The following is a 20,114-nucleotide window of genomic DNA, read 5'->3' as shown; positions in this document are numbered from 1 at the left end:
GAAGCACAGCGGAACCTCCTGACCCGGAGGCGAGGAGGATGAGGCGAGAGCGAAGCGCAGAGCGAGGATCAGTGCGCGGAGAAGAGCGGCGGCCATGTCTGCTCCGCTCCGGACAGAGGGCCGCATGGAGACCGAACCGCCGGAGAGTCTGGGATCAAATGACGAGGCGCTGCAGAGGAGAAGCAGGAGGTGAGCAGGAGGCGAGAAAGGAACAAAGCGGAGGCCACTGTATGCAAATAATGAAGGTGTGACGATGAGGAGGAATAGAGATGACGGTATAGGAGAGGAGGATCGTCTAACATCACAGGGGTCAATCAGTAAAAAAAAAAAAAAAACATATAAAGAGTGATGTGCTTAGGTCCGCTGAGACACAATGCGTGATTGGAAATCGTAGTTTATTTCAGAAATAGAAAAGGACATTTCTGATAGGGCTGTTGTGCCACCAGATTATAATCATTTTTAACCTACTGCTGTCTGCATGAACTGATCTTTCCCCGATCGTAAAGAGGTGGCATTTACACATGTGGATACACTAATCCTTTAAATCCGAGATCTGATTTATACTAGTGCAAAATCTCGTAGTCGTGGTATAATCCAAGTTTTTTAGAAGTTTTGAAGCAGAATCAAACCAGAACATGAACTCTATGCTACAGACTGACCTGCCGTCAGTGTTTGCCTCTGGCTGTGAGGATTCTGTGCACAATTTAGGCAGACAATTTTTTTTTGTTGAATTGTTGACAAGCTGAAATAAAATGAAATAAAATGTGCGTGAACTAAGAACTAATTCAGATACACGCTCAGTTCTACTGGGCAGTTCTGGAGCTTTTGTCTGATTCTAACAACTTTGTCACCATTACCAATCAGTACATGATACAACCAAGGCAGATAAATCTCAAATATGACAGGAGTTCATTTCCTCACAGTTACAAAGATTGGAAGAAGAAAAAAAAAAAGCCAAGGCTTTCCGAGTTGCTTTTAAAGAGAACTTTGAGTCACATTACGATTTAAAGAGCACGAGTTCTGGAGAAAACAGCGAAAAATATGCTAAACATTTAATTTTCTTTGCTACTATTTTTTTTATTATTATTATTATTATTCTCAACTCTTCCAGTTTTTTTTTTCCTCAATTTCGACGGATTTAAATGTGCCTGCCTTCTGCCTGTGTAGTGCTCCTCTTTCGGTCTCCCTCTTTTCCCATTTGCTTCATTTAAAAATGCTCCTGATTTAACCAGAACTGTAAAAAAAAAAAAGAAGAAGAAGAAGAAAAAAAATGCCACTATTAGTTCAATTTTACCTAATTTATAAGAAAGCTTAAGTGTTGTATTATTTTTCTTCTTTGTGCGCTTCAAGTAAAAGTGTTACTGGATTGAAAGAGCGTGAAAAATGCGTTTGGAAGCGTCTGAGTCCAACTTGCCCTGTGCGCCCTTTGCTAAAACAGAAAAAAAAAAAAAGAAACAGAAACAGCAGGAATAACTCCACCGGTCCACCTTAAAAAGTTTTTCCGGCTTCTCGACATCCCCTTTAAGAGAATTTTTCTCTGAACCGCACGAACAGCAGGGGGCGCTGGCAGACCGCGATATCTCTGAAGCAGAAGCTCTCCTGAGGTCGAAAGAGGCACAACGAGGGAATCAAACACGTTTTCTCCCTGTTCGTTTCTATACTGGAGCATGTTTCTTTTTTATTTATTTCGTTCCGTTTCGTCTTTCGTGAGCTATTGTAGGTTCTCATGCTGTAAAAACACCGAATAGTTCTTGGTGTAATCCCAAATGAACCTGGTTTGAGCTCCTAAAACGGAGTGGCGACCTTTTTTTTTTTTTTTTTTTTTAAACCGATATTTTCACGTGTGGTCATTCATATGATTTATTAAGCCAACAAATAGGAAAAATATTATGTTTCAACTCAATCGAACCAACAGGAAGGCATTCAAACATCAGTTGGTTTATTTTGAAACCAAAACGAAAATGCTGCGGAACCCCCCTGGAGTCAGTCCGAGGTCCCCCGGTGTTTCCCGGATTCCACGTTGAGAAGAATTTTCCAACCCACCCGTCAACGTCAATGAACGCTGCGTACTCCCAAACGTGCCCTCCCACCCCCCCAAAAAACAGCCCTCTTTTCGGGCCCGCGAGACTCGAGCAACTCTCTTCATTCGTTAAGCGCGTGCGCTGCTTTCGGCGTGCGCACGCGGTGATGTAATTAGCGCACAATCAAATCAACGAAATCTCCAGAAAGCAGCTGCCAGCTAGGCGCGGAGGAGAAGCCGCGTGTAACGGAGGGGCGCCGAGATCGTGCGCGAGGCGGTTATGTAAGCGCCCCCTCAGACTGAGCCTCCGCCGGTGACACGGTGCGGAAAATAGGTCGGCTGGGACCGGGAGGCTGCGAAGCGCTGAGAGGTCGAAAGAACTTAATAGTGATAGTTTTATACCGCGGTTGAAGATTCGGGGTGCTCACCTCTTCATTTACATAACTGGTTGGGTTCATGGCAGAAAATCATATGTGACAAAAATCCAAGGTGGCTAAATAAAAGTTTCTTCATATGTTTTTTTTTTTTAGTGACAGCAAACTGAAATCACAAGATGTGATGGTCTCCTTGGTGACGACACATAAGTTTTACCAGGTTAAATCTGATTTAAATGTTACCAAAAAAAAAAAAACGCTCTTCTCTCAAATAAATACACACAACAATGTGCTTTTTCCCCCCTAACCAGGAATATTTAATCTCTTCCAATAAGATTCCAATAATGAGGAAAAAAATCAGGAGGAATAATCATCACTAATCATCCTCAACTGAGTTTTATTGAACATATTGCAGAGGATCCGTTCTCAAAACATGCTGTGATAACGAAGAAACCCAGAACAACATGACTTACTAGTGCAAATGTTGACATGTGAGCAACAAAAAAATAAGAGTTCTGTGTCTGAAAGGAGTGAAATTTAAAAAAATACAACCTCCCAATATGAAATAAAAGGTATTTCGATGTTAGTGGAATTCATTTTGAAACCCTCCCAGTTCATTTAAACTCCTCTGAAAGAACCTGATAGGAGTAAAACCTTTGGGCTTGCATGCTGGACAGGAGCAGCTTAAACTGAATCCACCTTCTGTGATATCCTGAGATCATTTTATTTTACTAGGTCATTCAAATAACATTTTCTTAACTTAAAGAAAGCAAAAAGAAGACGAACAAGAAGAAGAAAAAGTCTTGTCTTTGTGAAAAACTGGAAACATCTCAGGAAATCAGATGAAGCATGTCACCAAAAGGGAATGAAAAAAAAATCACAAAGAGAATTAAAAGTATAAAAGAACTTACTTTCTTTTTAAAGTCATCATTTTTCCATAGTTGTTCTGTTAGTTCTCAGGTTTAAACAATCTAGAAAAGCATAATATTGTCAAAATCTCCAAGGTGAATATCCTTACGTTCAGTATTACAGAGAACATAAATCCTGTGGTTTAGTGAATACGAGTGTTAATCTGTTATGTTTTGCGTTGGTTTACGAGGACAGACATGCATTGATTCAAATGTTGACTCATCAGCTACTTTTTGTCCCTCAGGTGATTCTGACTGAAGCCGTTTTTAGTTTCTGAAAGAGACAGATGAGAATCTGTGGCCCGTTTTAGAGCCACAATCAGCTCTTTATGTCTTCAGTTTTGGGCTTTCACTGTTTCATTTGCATCCCGTTTATCTTCAGACGAACTAAAGAAACATCAAGGTGTAAGGACTTTTTTTTCATCATTTTTTTAAAATAAAATGTCTGGTGAGCCTGAACTGTAACTATCTCAAAGAGAGAGGAAACGCTTGATGAATAGAAACCGAGAAGCCTTGACCTGTAGGTAGAAAATGGTTATGGATATTAATGCAGCTACTGTCTGTAGAACAATTTTACCTAATTTTATAGAAGATATTAGTAAATCAGACACTCATACAAGAAAGTATAGCTTTGAACTCTAATGGTCTATTAAAGTCCGATGCTTTATCCAGGTCCTCATCTTTGCCGACATTACAATATATTTAAAGGCAATTTAACTGCATTCTTTGTTCTACGTCAATATAATAAATGATAATCAAAGATCTAACAAGCCAAAACACCACATTGTTTTACTTTTTCTTTTTTAATTAAATAAATTGTGACGTTTCTTTTTTTGTTTTTTTTTTTTTGTTTTTTGGAGACTCAAACAAGATTGGAAAACAAATTAATTGAAGCTTTTTGTGCTTGAGCTCCAACATTGCCACAAAGTTTCATCTCTAAGTAACACCAAGCTGCTTTCTGTCCAGTGACATTTTTTATTTTTTTTTTTTTGATAAGGCATTAACATTTAAAGACTTTTTTATTTGTTTATTTGAATATATGTATATTACTCTAGCAACACGATTACATTTATGTTTGGCCTTAAGAGATCACAACTTGACGAGATAAAAAAACAGAACAACAACAAAAAAGAAACATGCATGGTTTGATAATAGCTGGTGGGGTTTTTTTGTTGTTGTTTTTTTCACAATAATCCAGATGTGCAAAAGTTTTTCTACAAGGTTTATAATCTACATTTACCACCTGGCCAACAATTGCTGAAAACCCCAAAGGATCGAGATTCGCTGGCTGAAATCTCATCTCCCAGAGGCCCAGACGACCAGAAGAAGAGTCCTATTGTATTTCCCCGTGGTTTAGTTTGAGACACTCGCTTTAAAAGCACAGAGAGAGAAAAGGAAGCGCATCCACTCAGATGTGTTTCTGACACATTGTGTCTCCCGCCTCCCGTCGCCCTGCGGCAAGCAGAGAGGCTGTGGTTTCCATCCGTCTCTGTCCTGACAAATAGGCTCCTTATAGGTGAGACTATCTGTCAGCTCAGGCGCAAGGCAGCCACGCTAATTGATGCAAAACAAGCTGTTCCCTGAGCTCGTGCAGCACAAAGTTGAAAACCCACATAAGTTTCTTCTGGATTTTTATGGTGAAATTACGTGAAGGACAGAGGCGACATCAAACAAGTGTCTGTTTCCAGATTTAATCTCTGAGCACTCGGCCTGCGTTCGTGTGTTTGTGTGTCAGCAGCGTTTGATTCGGCCCCGTCAGCCTCGGCTCTTCGTCCTATAATTCCCCGGTATGAGGGGTGGAGGGTCAAAGGTCACTCCTGCTTGTGGCCATGTTCAAATCCCTCCATAGTGCGCAGTATTTTCAACAGAGCTTTGGAAAAGGTGGTGGTGGTGGTGGGGGGGGGGGGGGGGGGAGTGCCTAAATACCAGCTGCATTCTCAGAAAGTGGGGACATTTTAATCTAGATGTATAAAGCGAAATTTATGGGTTACTACAACAAAAAGGACGTTTCAAAAATGCATTGAGCACAGTAAAAAAAAAAATACCTGAGCAAACAGAAAATGTGACAATAAGGTGTAAGCATGTGGGTAAAGTATAAGTGAGTTTCTGACTTTTAAGCAATAAGGAAGATTTTATTTATTTATTTATTTATTTATTTATTTATTTATTTATTTATTTATTTATTTATTTATTGTTCTCTCCTTCTTAAAACTTTTACCTTGCATTTGGTACATTTCTTATATTTTTTTTTTTCTAGAAAAATTTTTGCTTTTTAACTGTGAATCTCAGATCACTGCCCGTTTTGCTGCAATCTAACAAATTGTGACTGTACTGCTGTATTTAAAAAAAATACTGCAAAAATAACCTTACACTTTCAGTTTATTTACACGGAGTGTGTGGGAGGTGGGTTTTTTTTTTTTTTTCTTTTTCTTGCTTTTGTTTACATGCTCATTATTTCAAACCTAAGTAAGTTTTAGCAGGTTATTAAAACTGCGTGTAAAAGATATACACGTAGTTTGGGTTTGATTGATTACACTTGCTGATTTTTCCTGATCACTTCACGTCTGTCCGTCACTAAAACAGGTCGTGTTGGTGACCGATTGAATTGTATGGAGGGAGTCCTCACGCCCCCGCTCAGCGTTAGGTTATTCATTTGGCTCGCTCTTGTCCATAGGAAAGCCTTTACAAATGGAGTTGAGCTCCATGACCGGGCAGAAGCCCTCTGGCGCTGAGTTTCCCCCCCAAACTTCAACCTATACCTCAGTCCATGTGGCCGAGGAAACACCGGAGAACTGCAGCTCTCCGGGCTCCCAGGTTTTGATTATTTGTATGCTGTTGCTTTGTTTTATTTTATTTTATTTTTTTTTATTTTAGTCCCACCCACATTAGTGCATGTACACTGGCAAGCTTCAAAATACGTCAGAGCAAAGTTTTGGCATTTTGATCATGGGAAAACTATGTATTTATTTATTTATTTATTTAAAGTATACGCTGCTGTGATTGGAGAATAATTTGAAATAAACAATTCTAATAAATCTTTCAAATAATAATGGAAAGATAAAACTTTGCTATAAACATAAACTTCCAGTAGCTCAACTGGCGTTTTCGACTTATTTTCTAAAAATTAAATTAAATTAAATTAAATTAAATTAAATTAAATTAAATTAAATTAAATTAAATTAAATTAAATTAAATTAAAAGCAGTCAACACCCCCACTTAAAATCACTTTGATTGTACAGCGATTTGCAAGTTGTTTGTTGTTGTTGTTGTTTTTTTTAAAACTCTTTTTAAGAAATAGAGAGCTGGATCCCATCTGTTGTTGTGCACACACCAGGGAGGACAACCCTCTGACCCGACCCGGGTCTGTTCAGGGGGACGCCGGGTAAAAATGGCAGAGTCACCGCTGCCTCTCCGCCTGGACCTTCTCTCTCTCTCTCTCTCTCTCTCTCTCTCTCTCTCTCTCTCTCTCTCTCTCTCTCTCTCTCTCTCTCTCTCTCTCTCTCTCTCTCTCTCTCTCTCTCTCTCTCTCCTCGCATCACTAAACTTCAAATAATTTCACCACATTTATATATATTACACATAATTAGAGTTAAGTTGTTGAGATTGTTGAAAAGACGTTCGTTTATTTACTGCTATACATTGTCACAATCACATGACCACTATCATTTGCTACATACGTCGTCTGGACATTGTCCGTACTCTAAAGTTCCTAGAATGCTACGTGGGAACCATGGAAATGTCATGGATTGCCGCTTTAGAGTATGCTTTTCGTTGAATGGACCGGATTTCATACAATTCATTAAAAGGCCATAAATACACGCGAGCAATATGAAAAGGAGATTGAAACGTTAAGCGCATTTGCAAACCGAGTCAGTCTTTTTGTGCTTTGTCTTGGGCAAATTTTGGACTGGACATGAGTCTGAGCAGATCCTCCACGTGCTTAATTAAAGCAAAGACTGACCTTAAAATTCAGACTTCATCCATATTTCAACCCTATATTACAGAAAGCTGCACACGTTGTGTCGCAGTGTCGTACATGCGCTATATCTGCACTGTTCGCTAAAGTTTGCAGTTTGCGCTGTGCAGTTTTAAAAGAGCCCGGCGTGCTGTTTCTTCATTTTTTTTATTTTATTTTTTATTTTTTGCACAACCACATAAGAAATCCACTGAAAGCAGTGCACTGAACAGCAAAGTCACCCATGATTTGATTTGATTTATTTATTTTTTTTTGTAATTATTTATTTCTGATAAGTTGCTGTCTAGTTCAGTAGACCTATAATTCAGGGGCGATTTCTCCCATGTGCATCTGATCGCGCTTGTACAAATAGAGGACTGACGGGCGAATGCTTTACAGTCGAGAGATCCCACATAAAAACGTCCTGACAGCTTTTATCGGCCCTCATGTATTTAATTGTCTCGGAGATCAATGCAAAGTGCTGACCCCCAACGCGGGACGTGTCTGTCAGCATTAAACCTTACTTCTCCACCCCACCACCACCAAAAAAAAAAAAAAAAAAAGAAATACAAGCATTGAAACGAAACACCCATTTAGGAACACACTGATTTCCCTTCTTCTTCTTCTTCTTCTTTTTTTATTTGTGAAGCCCAGGAGTGTGTTGACGCTTGTTTTGTTCCTCTTCTCTATATTCTTCCTATTGTTATTGTATAGGAGTTACAGTCTGCTGCTCCCCAATCCGCGCAGGAATTTAACCCTGAAACGCCAGAAGCAGCAGCAGCAGCAGCAGCAGCAGCAGCATAATGGCTTGTCTTCGCTCCCAGCGTGGCCCCTGCACACTCCCCGCAGCAAGCAGCCGTCTATCCGGGACCAGAAACCCCTGCACTAACCCCGGCCATCCTTACCAGGCTCGGAGTTTTCCACGCTGCAATGTGTCTCATTAATTTGAGACACGTTACGGCGCTTTCAAAGATTTTTTATTTTATTTTATTTTTTATTTTTTAGCTCTGATTGAATGGCACGGAAACAGTAGTGTGTGTGTGTGTGTAGTCCCTTCATTCGACACTGTTACGTTGCTGCGTAAACGTGTGGGTTATTTTAGGTTAATAATCTCTGCTTAAAGGAAGCACACAATATACGTGTTCATGCTTCTCTCTCTCTCTCTCTCTCTCTGTGTGTGTGTGTGTGTGTGTGTGTGTGTGTGTGTGTGTGTGTGTGTGTGTGTGTGTGTGTGTGTGTGTGCAGGAAGTTGTTTAGTTCAGTTTTTACTGGGGTTTCCCTCTGTTTTCTGTAAATGGAGCAGACTTGCATGCACCTTATTTGCAGAGTGCTTGGTCACGTTGAAGCCTGCATGCTTTGTTACATGTTAGTCTTCACACATCGAGGCAGAGAATCCTCTCAACTTCCAAGGACACAGCGTTAAGCATTTCTAAAACATTTGACCAGAATTGTATTTTAAAACCGAGTAAGTCGTGTTGTTCTGCGCCCACCCCCCCCCCCCCCCCCCCCCCCCGGGACATAAGTGTTATTTAATTGAGGGTTCCCTAAAAATTGCTCATATTAGCGTCATTTGGAAGGTTGTGCGCGTTTTATGACAAGGTAATTCAAGAGAAAAAGCTCACAGCTGTAATCGCCCATAAAATAAAGGAACTACTAAACACAAACGCTCAGAAGGAAGAGGCACGCTGATGATCACACTCAGTCCCGTTTAATGAAGGTTCCATAATTAACAGACAAACCAACCAACAAACAAATAAAAAGAATAGAAAGGGAAAGTGCTTCAGAAAACCACAGTTCAAGTTTCCATTTCGAGTGCAGTTGTTCTGTATTCACAACAAAGAATCAATGTACAAGAAAATCCCCCCCTCCCATAAAAAATTCACAAAAATAAATATTCAGTTTCATATAATATATAAACAGCCAGTGACTTCGAAAAAAATCCGCGTCAATACCTGACCTCAAGTATTGTATTATGTCAAACCAGCTGAATGGGTGAGGAGGGCATGGATGTAGCTGCACACACACACACACACACACACACACACACACACACACACACACACACACACACACACACACACACACACACACACACACACACACACACACACACGCTTGTTTACGTTGATAGGGTCTCTGTCAGGTAACTCCCCTCCCCAGAAAACCACCACTTATGCCCGTCAGCCGTGGTTTGTGCGTGGAAATAGGCTGCCGCTTTGCGTTGCGAATGGATTCCGCTCCTTCCTGCGCCGTGCAGCCTATATGTGCTTGTAACACAGCTACACCTCCCTCCGTTTTACTGCTACAGTCATGCCCGTGTAGAATAACGTATAGTATAGGACAAGCCTGTGATACACAGAGTCAAAGACAGACTGAGAACATCAAAAAGTTCAAGTTTTAGTTGTAGTAGCTCCAGCCTCGGACATAAGGCCTATGGTGAGTTGTGGGTGTTTGTGTGTATGTGTGCGTGTGTGTGGTGCGGGGGAAGGTGTGTGTGTGTGTGTCACTGACATCTACAATATGTATCCACAAGTTATTTTAAACGCACTTTTTTTTACACTTCTCTTTCTTTCTCCTTTCTCTTTCCTCCTTCCTTGTCTTTTCTCTTTTTATTTTATTTTTTTTTTTTTACAATCATTCTACAAGTGAATGCCCCCCTCACACCCCACATCCTCCCCTTCCCTTCTTTCTGGTGTGTGCTTGTGAGGAGGGCTGACATCATTCACGGGCTTTGGGGTTTGTTGTGATCTGCCTCACCATATAAGCTGCTGGGGCCTCTCTTTTGTGGCGGGACAGAAAAGCATGCCAATTAGCAGAGCGCGTCCTGCAACTGCCACGAACACCGTGGACACATTCACTTACAAAAACAATGCCTACATGTCGGTGCAAACTTCAGCCCCTCTTCATTTAAAGGTATGTACACACACTGAACGGGGCTACATGGAGCATGTCAGAGCGGCCATGTTCAGAAAGGCAACATTCAGGATGCATTTTACAAATAAAGAAAGCAACATTTCACAAAACCTAGAACTGTGTTGTTGTTTGTTTGTTTTTTTTTTTTTTTTGAGTGGATGGATAGGGTTATCAATTCCTCGGCTGCATATTTTCTTTTAAAAAATATTAAAAACAGGACATTATTAGTAAAATAAAGGCAGGATAATACATATATAAAAACTGAATCAAATTTTGGTGAGCGAACACCCAGCAACAAAATCCATTCGTAATTTTGCTAATTTTGTCTCCAGAAGCACACACAATCAAATAATTTCCCTATACACAGGAATGATTTAGATTATTTTTTTTTAATAATTATTATTTTCTCCTTTAAGCGTTAGTCCTAAATATACAGCTGAAACACGACGCAAGACGGCGTAGAAGTGCCTCACTTTCAAACCTTTCCCTTGTGCTTCGTTGCATTGTTTCTAGCCGGAATGATTACAAGGTGTACCACTGTTAACCCACTTTGGACAACCTTGCGTTCCCCTCCCATTATGTACTACACGAAATACACTAGACGGGAGAGACTTGAATATGTTATTATCCTGGGACCTATTCTTGGAGGGCGGGAGGTGGGAGTCCACGAATGTTCTTATTTTTGATTGTCTGATTACGTAAGGCTTGTTCTGCATCTCGGGACCTTTGTTTATAGTGTCACACGTTTGAAAACTTCTGACAAATAACTGAAAATCTCAAGCACCCCAAGATAAAGTCCACCAGAATACATTTGCTTTGAACAACAAAAATGAAAATAAAATAAAATTAAAATTAAAATAATAGTCAAGTTTTTTTTTCACAGTTCACGTGGACTATTTTGGCCATCATAAAGAAAAAGAAAGAAAAACACAGCGCTGATTTATTAGAAAACATACCAGGTGGCACATAATTGGAAACCCTGATATTTTGTCTCTTCTTTATTTACAAAGTGAAACAGTCCCTGCAGTTGCCTCATCCAAAAGATTCTTGGATTATTATTGTTTTTAAAATCACTTTTTTTCCCTTTTTTTTAATTTTTTTTTTTAGACAAAGAACAACCCTACTGAAACCCTGCTACCAGACAATCCAACAGGTCGAGCAAACCAGGAAAACCGACAAAGAAGGCTACGCGAACAAAAAAAAGATTGGGGAGCAAAACATATTGCTTAGATTGAATAGCTTATTTTGAAAGGAGGTCTTCAGGCATTAATCCACGAGATGTGTCTCATAGTCCTGTGGAGGCTTCAAGTGGGATCTTGTGGCTTTTCTTCAGGGAAGTGAGGGTGGGGATGTTGGGGGGTGTGGGGGAGAATAAAACGGAATGTAAATCCCAGATAAGGAAAAAAAAAAGTTTGAAAAATAAAACTAACAAAGGCAAAAGGGGTGAGCGATCACCTTAAGACACAGGGTACGTGGAAATGAACATAGTTGGGACTTTTATTTTTTGTCTCAGCTCAGTATTTCCTCGTTCTCTGAGTGTGCAGTGGGGGAGGGAGAATCTGGCCGCCTGGCTGCCACCTCCACACGGGGTGGGTCGGAGGAGGAGGCCCGGCTCCCCTCAGTGAGCTCAGTGAGTAAGCAGGGCACAAATCCCCGTTGCTGTCAACGACGAGCGACGGCGGCGATGGGAAATTTGCCATCAGGCTGAAAGGCGTTTTTGGTGGAGAAGCCGCTGCTACTGCGGCTGCTGCTGCTGCTAAGCTGCTGGCGGTGCTGCGTTTGCGTCTGCTCCGTAAATCCTCCGTGGTGGAGGAGGACGAAGAAGATGAGGAGCAGGAAGAGGAAGAGGGAGCCTCGTTGACTCTAGGCACGTTTTGTTTTGTGTGCGTCCGGGAAATTCGGGGTTTCTTTGCCTCCCGCCCCGGAGCCCTGCAGGTTTTGTTTCTCTGCTCCCCCTCCTCTACGCTGGGGGCGTCCTGGCTACTCCTGCATTCCTGAGGACCGCAGGGGGATCTGGGGGGCACGTCGGGGCTTTTCTCCGCGGCTTTAATCCCGCTGCTGGAAAAGCCTCCATGTTTGATGGCTCCGCTGAGATCTGCCTTATCTCCTTTACATTTGACCACAGCGGCCTGGCTCTGCAGGTATTCATATTCATCGCAGCTTTCCTCCACTTTAATTTTCACATTGCTGAGATTGAAGGCTGTCCTGCCGCTGTCGGGGTAGGGGGACGCGGTTGCGTGGGGCTCCTCGGACTCGGTCTTTATTTTTTTCGGCGGGGTGCTCGGTTTCAGCTTCTCCCGCTTGTCGACGCATTTTTGGAGCTTGCTAGGATCAGCGTGTGCGCTGAACCCCCGGGACCTGAATGAGGCCGGGAGAGAGGCCTTGTTCGGGTCGAGCCCCGGGGAGTAAGGGACCGGCTCCTCCTCAGTCCTGTTTGGGTCACATTCAAACGCTATTTCTTTTGCGGGCTCGGTGAAAATGCTCCCGTTAGCCACCGGGTTTAACTGTAAAGAGTCCTTTCGTGGTTCGCCAAAGTAACGTTTTTGATGTTTGTCCTGCCTGGTGTCGCCATGACTCGGTGTCCTGTGCTGCTGGTTGTTGTAGTGAAAGGTGGGCTGCAGGACCAAAGGTGCTTTCCCGGTGTGCAGACCCACCCGTGCACGTCTGAACCGGATGCTTTGGACCGAAACGCGGCTTGAAACGGAGCTCGAGTCGGACTGAGTGGAACTCTCCTCATCTTCGTCGGAGCTGACCTCTGAGCTTTCCGACTGGGTGTCGTCCTCCTCCTCTTCCTCCTCGGAGCTGCTGCTGCTGCTGGAGAACCCGGAGCCGAAGTCCGAGTCCTGGCACTGTGGGTCCGAGTATGTGCTGCAGGATTCGGTGTCGCTGCTGTAGCTCTCCGCGAAGCCGGGCTCGTTGTTGTTGCTGCTGTTGTTGTTGTTGTGGTGATGGTGGTGGTGATGGTGGTGGTGGTGGTGGTGATGGTGGTGAGGTCGCGGGTCCAGATAGAAATCCGGAGTGAGGTGGAAAGCACCGAAAGAAGCTCCAGAGGATTTGGGCTGGACTAGCAGCACCGGCGGCGCGTGCAGATGCACGTGTTTGCTCCTGCCGCCCCCCTCGCGCCTCCTCTTCCTTTTGTGGAGCGAGTCGCCGGCTGAGCGCGAGAGCCTGGACTGAGCTGCTGCGGCGGCGGACTGAAACAAGACCGGCTGCCGGAAAAACGCGTGCCTTTGGCTCACAGCGAATCTATTCCCTGTAAATTTCTCAGTTTCATAGTTTTTGACGTGTTTGCGGCTGGATTTAGTCGTCCAACGGCAATCCCGTCCGTGGGCTTTGTGGTAAAATTGAGGTAGTTTGGCGTCGGTAAGACAAGAAGAAGGACTCAGTTCCCTCCTCCTCCCCGTTCCTCCGTGCAGCGCGAGATTCTCTGGGACGCCGTGCAAACTGAACCAAACTTTTTCCTTCCACATCAGCTCCGCGTCCGCGCGCAGGACACCCGAGGGCGCGTGCTCCTCCTCGTTGTCGTCGTCGTCGTCCGCGCGAGGGCACGCCGCTGTCGCTCTCCTCTTCTTCGCGGATTTCAACACCCGCTCCGTCTTGCAGGAGACGTACAGAGCCTCCACGTCCTCCCGCGATATAAGTGTGCACTTAGCGGCATGGAAAGCGATGGAGTTTATTGCCTTGAGCTTCCGGAGCTCCTCCAGGTCGCACTGGTGCTTCTTCACCTTCAGGTAGTCCATGCGCTTGTGCACCGTAGTCCGAGGGATGTTCTTCAGCAGGTCGGTGAAGACCTGAGACAAAGCAAACATTTGCTTGCCTTTGATGAGCAGGTATCCCAGTCTCACTCCTTGCATTTCCTCAAACCCACAAACCAGGTCTCCCATGTTTGGCGCATCAATCCATGCAGTCTCTGCTTGGGCTCTGTGGATTCACCAGCAAATGGCACAGGGTCTCGGGCTCAAGGCATCCTGCATACCTTTAATCCATCCACTCTGCTGCTGCTGCGTCATGAAAATGCAAACTTTGACATGCGGAGTTTTAAATGGGGCTGTCCCTGTCTACTAGCTTGCCAACAGCATCCACCCCGGTCCGGCATGGTGAAGGAATGCGCAGGGATGCGTCCACCAAGCCGGGGGCCGCCGTTGTTACCTGCCTCCGCCCGGCTCCACTCCCCCTCTGGTCGGCAGCAGGACGAGGGGTAGGTGTGCACCACTGCCTCAGCCAGAGGGATAAAATAGCGAGAGGAGGAGAGGGAGAGAGGGAGGTATTGCGAGGGTGGGGAGGAGGGAGGGAGGAAAGAGTGAATCGGAGACAGGGGAGAAGCAGAATAAGAGCTAAAAAAGCAGCTGCTTTTCTGACTGCTGGCTAAGACACAAATAAAAAAAAAAAAGACCGACATGCAAAGGGAGGTGGACCAGTCTGGAGACACCTTCATCAATTAATGCTGGCGGAGTGGACGCCCATTGGACGGCGCTGACAGGTGATGCAATAAAAATGGATATTCCATCCCCACCCCCCTCCCACACCCTGCCATTACAGTAGTTTACAATTGTGCCCACAGTCTGCCGTTTGAGCAAATAGTGCTGTTGTAGAAGCAGCGGATGTTTCTGTAGCTATACACACACACACACACACACACACACACACACACACACACACACACACACACACACACACACACACACACACACACACACACACACACACACAAAACCCCTACTATTCTTTATTACAAAAATAATCAGCAACAACTCTGGAATCCAAACCGGAATGTATGATGTTGTTCCCTTTGGGTTTAACAATAAGGTGTGATATGTGTAATATGCGCATGCTTATAAAATAGTTCCATCTTATGTTGGTGTATATGTGTCGACGTGACGCAGCGCATTTTAAACAACATTTTTATTTTAAAAGATATATTTTATATTTATACGCTTCAATTATGCTATCTTTTCCACGCTAGCGCAGAATGACCCACATATGCTCTAAGATTACAGGCGGGGGTTTTAATTCTTTGACTATTTAGTTCAAAGGATGTGGATTTTGCTGCACCATTTCTTATGCGTAATTACGCACGGCTTATTGAGCGAAAAGTAAATAACAAGTGCCTCTTGTAATACGTTTAAAGTATAATTATTAAGGTAATTAAAGGAGAACATATTCAACATTTTGCTTTGTTATTCCCTCCTTTGACACAAGCAGATAACAGTGCAGAACAGAAGTGGCAGTCAGGGTTGCTTTTCCCTTTCCACGTGTTTTTTTTTATTATTATGTATTTAATTGACGACTTTCCTAAATTCTGACGAGACCATTATAAATAGACTTTGGGACAATTATAGAAAATATCATATAATAAATTATGATTAGTTCATAAATTGACCCATGGATACTAATATATTTCTGCAGAGCAGATTTTTAAAGAGAACAAAAAAAAAAAAAGAGCACTGAATGTTACACACGCACCGTCGAGGAAACCGTTTTGCACACACTTTGTCTTTGCGCATAGCAACTTTGCGGTATAAAATGCAGGCTCGTGTACATACGATTTTTTTTATTTATTTATTTTTTGCACGCACCGACTCAGACGCATACATACATACACACACACGCACACACACACACAAGTCCTGACTCGTAACCTGAAACGAGCGCACGCACACACTTCATCCATCCACACACACCCGACAGGCTTCTCAAAAAGAAAAGAGGGGGGTGGGGGGGAGTGCAGTTAAAGCCTCCACCCTGTGGGCTCTCCGAATAACCTATTGGTACCATTATCGGTTAATTATTCGGAGGAAAAGAAGAAAAAGAAGGAAAAAAAAAGCAATAGTCCCACATTATTCTCATTCGATCGCCTATTGTCCCAGCGTCACATTTTCTCCAACTCTTCCTTGCTTCGGCATTGTTTTCTGGCTAAAACACGTGAGTCCCCTGTGGCCCCGTCCCTCACGGGGTCAGCCTCAAGACTGGGCATGCTCATCTCCGCAGCATTAAGCCTGCTTATGTTTATTTACAGGCTTGCCAGCGTATTGAATAATACCGACCTCACCTTGGCGTTACCTCGAAATACGAGCCACATTTGCACAGGTTGGTGAATCACTGAACACCTTCTCCAACGTGGAGCGCCGAGTCACCAGAAAACCACGCACAGCGACAAAAAAAAAAAAAAAGTTTTTAAGATGCAAGTTTTTCTTTTTACACGCAAATTGAATTTTTGGAATGCAGAAGATCGGAGTGTGTGTGTGTGTGTGTGTGTGTGTGTGTGTGTGTGTGTGTGTGTGTGTGTGTGTGTGTGTGTGTGTGTGTGTGTGTGTGTGTGCGTGTGCGCGCGCACACACCTTTGAACTACTATCTGCGATTATGTGAGGCCAAGTCTCTTTAGCTCAGTTAACTCCCACTGCAGCTCAGGATCATTTGACCCACATTCTCAACGCTTCTACATACACCCCGCAAATGGACATCTTCTGACTTTGTTTACGGCAAAAACGAGAGACAAAACTGAAAAGTGGCTTTCAAGTTTTGTTTGTGCATGACAGCAGAAATGCACGCGGAGTTTCACGGGAGCTGCTGTGGGGGTAAAGTCCGAATCGGCGATGGCGGGGGTAGGGGGGGGGGGGGGGGGAGCAGCCCACGGATCCCCACGCACAACCACTGTGTGCGCAGTGTCCGTCCTGCATGGGGGAGGTTTGGAAAAGGACAAGCAGGGCTTGTTTCATCTTAACGTCTTGCTCTTCGGATAAACTGGATTCCTTCTGGTGGAGACAATAAACTCCCTTTGTTTTACTGCCTCTGATCTCGTTTCTCCCAGCGATGTTTTATACTTTCATTTGGTGAGAGTCGTTTCGAGTTAAACCATTTCAGCTTCTCTCACACTTGTTTCTGTTTCTCGTTTGATGTAAAAAAAATAAAATAAATAAATAAAATAAAAATTAAATCTGTTATAGTTTCCACCTCTTCGAGTTTCTTGATTCCATAAAATTTTAGCTTACCTGTCACGAGCTGTTATTTTCGCAGCTCCTTTTCACTATTTATTAATATTGCCTGTGTCTCATCAGATTCAACAAACCGACACATATGCCTGTGCACAAAAATACGCGCACAACGCACAAGGTCTGAGCACATTTCGGTGACGAGGTGAAGCCCCCACAGTTCGGCAATTTGAGTGGGAAAATAAATACATTTATTTAACTTTAAGACCATGGGTTTGCTTCCAGATGCCACACAGCCACATATCTCACCACCGCCCCCCCCCCCTCCTCTCCATGCGCCTGGAATCTGCCTGGTCTACTGGGGAGGAAGTGAGACCAAGAGTGGCCGAAGCAAGACACCTCAAGCACGGTGGTGATATTTAACAAGCTTCCGCTGAGGGGCTGATGACGCAGCGAGAAGAAGTTTTAGACGTCCAAACCGTCCCAAAGCCCTGGCATAAGGTTCCAACTTGGTACACCGAGTTGTTCATGGCTGTAGCAACAGATTGGGGGCTTAAGGGGAATCAACAGGAACGTAATTTAATAGTTTCGCTCAATGGAATTAGATTTCAGCCCTCAATTGTGGTAAATTAAAACTAAAAACGAAAGGTGGAAAACTGTAAATAAATAAAATAATCAAGATGTCTTTGAATGAAAAACAACTGCAACAATTATCTATCTATCTATCTATCTATCTATCTATCTATCTATCTATCTATCTATCTATCTATCTATCTATCTATCTATCTATCTATCTATCTATCTATCTATCTATCTATCTATCTATCTATCTATCTATCTATCTATCTATCTATCTATCTATCTATCTATCTATCTATCTATCTATCTATCTTATATATAAAAGAGGAGTGCACGCTCGGACATGAATTGTCTGAAGCTCTCAATTTACATAAACCAAAAAAAAATCTGACATTGACTATTGACATTAATATTCTGAAATTGAGAGTTTTTGCAGATTTTTCAGGATAAAACTTTCCACACTCAACATTTCATTTCGGCTTGTGCTTTGCCTCCTCGCCCATAAAGCTGCAGAGCAAATCTCCTGAGCACCCCCCGCACCACCACCCACCGCCCTCCACCCAACCCCACCTCATCCCAAACACTCGTCCAGCCGAACGCGTCGCTCCTCCCGCGCTCCGCCGCCGCAGCTCTCATTTGTTTCGCATTCAGTTTTATAGAGACACTTGGTCAAGGAGGCGCTGGCACTTGTAAGAGCATGGACATTTTATGACACAAACCCACTGCCCCATGCCAAAAACAATGAATTCCTCTCCACCCCCCACTGCCACGAGAGAATGTGATTTTTACTTGCAATCCGAGCCTGAAGTATGCGCGGACAGTGTGGGGGGAGGGCTCTCTTCACCTTTCACCCCGCCGTGTTGGGACTGTTTGTATTTTTCTCTCTCCCCCCCCACCCCCCCACCCCCATAACCCCTCCTCGGTCCCCTGTGCTCCGTCAGTTGGCTAAATACTGATGAATGCGGTAAGCAGGAAAAAAAAAAAAAAGCATGATTGGAGGGGCTCGGCTTCACCTTCCTGTATGTATCTTTGCATGCATACAACAGACATACACAACACGTCCCTGTTTACTGAAATATCAGGTCTGAGGAAGAATTCCTACTACCGGAAGAGGAGATACCAGGAAAAATAACTCGCAGCCTAAATTGATGTCAGGTTCATTTGGTTTCACTTTTGCGTTTGCTTGGTCACGATATAGGACGGAGTGGAGTTTGCATTTATGCAACAGGGCGATAGACTGAGATGGAATCTTTTCCACCTGTATGCGAACCCCCCTTCCCACCCTCAATTCTTTAATTTAAAGGAAAATCACTATGGCACATGTCTCAGGTGCCTGACATGAATGACGCACCAACCTTTCACAACTCTGCAAGAAAAAGAGACGGGCGAATGGATGAATGGACAGTTCTCTTGCAACATTTTTTTTTTTTTTTTTTTACTTTTTGATAGTTGTTTGAAAAACTTTGGCTGTCGATCTTCATTCTTCAGTATTTTTGTTAATTATCATTTTAGTGTTTTTTTTTATTTATTTACCTCCCACACATTAAAAAAAGCTTAATTCCAATGGAAGTGTGACTTGAACTTGTAAGCGTGATTGTTTGAATGCAGAAGTAATAATTTGTTGATGTGTTTAAGGTCAGTCTGTGAAAACATTCCTCTCACACTCCTCAGGATTTATTCTGCAATCCCTTTGTGAGTCCCATTTCCCAACACACACACACACACACACACACACACACACACACACACACACACACACACACACACACACACACACACACACACACACACACACACACACACAAAACCATTTTAAAATGCAATCTTCCTTTCTTTCTTTCCATATGCCGGTTGCAAAGAGTACAGCCTTGACATCTGATTTGCAGGATGCATTGCTTTTGCAAGTTGCTTCTTTTTCTATAATTCTTTCTCCTCGGATGCTCCATGTTTCCCATTATACACTTACGAAACTCAAAAATTTCACCCGTCTTGTAAAAACATAGCCACAACCACATGAAAAGTGTTGTTGTGTGTGTGTGTGTGTGTATGTGGGGGGGGGGAAGAAAGGGACAAACTAAGTGGAGTGTAATTTTAAACGTGGAATTATTTAAAGTTTGTCCTTAACTCTTTTAAGCATTTGCATGCTCAGGATGTTGCTTAAATTCTCAAAATTTAGTTATCAACTGGTTCAACTGTGCAAGATTTCTGTCAGTATCCGGGATTAAAGTCAACTGAGCTACAAAACAGCGTAGATTGAGCTTTTGCTTTTTTCCCCCCCTTCTGAATGTGTGTCCATCCACGGCTGAAATAAAATACATACTCTTTCAAAAAAAAATAAAAAATCAACTAATTATGTTGGTTTAGTTTTTAGTTTAAATATAGAAGAAGAAATTGCAGAAAGCATTATCCGCAATTTGGCGACTTTAGCGGGAAGA

General features: G+C 43.1%; 2 protein-coding genes across 2 annotated transcripts in view; one reads left to right on the top strand and one right to left on the bottom strand.

Moving 5' to 3' along the window:
• Positions 1-8,944: 8,944 nt before the first annotated feature.
• Positions 8,945-14,353, bottom strand: skida1 (SKI/DACH domain containing 1). The gene has a single exon (XM_008438574.3). The coding sequence runs from the start codon at positions 14,053-14,055 to the stop codon at positions 11,686-11,688; it is 2,370 nt and encodes a 789-aa protein (XP_008436796.2). The 5' UTR covers positions 14,056-14,353; the 3' UTR covers positions 8,945-11,685.
• Positions 12,213-20,114, top strand: part of mllt10 (MLLT10 histone lysine methyltransferase DOT1L cofactor) — a 56,235-nt gene continuing 48,333 nt past the window's right edge. The window contains exon 1 of the mRNA XM_081601356.1: positions 12,213-12,312. The gene's annotated coding sequence lies outside the window, so the exon portion shown is untranslated. The remainder of the gene's footprint in view (positions 12,313-20,114) is intronic.

Source organism: Poecilia reticulata, chromosome 20, assembly GCF_904066995.2.
Source record: "Poecilia reticulata chromosome 20, P_reticulata-male-v2, whole genome shotgun sequence".
Classification (NCBI taxonomy): Eukaryota; Metazoa; Chordata; class Actinopteri; order Cyprinodontiformes; family Poeciliidae; genus Poecilia; species Poecilia reticulata.
Note: the sequence above shows the minus strand (reverse complement) of the source record. Positions and strands in the feature narration are given on the sequence as shown.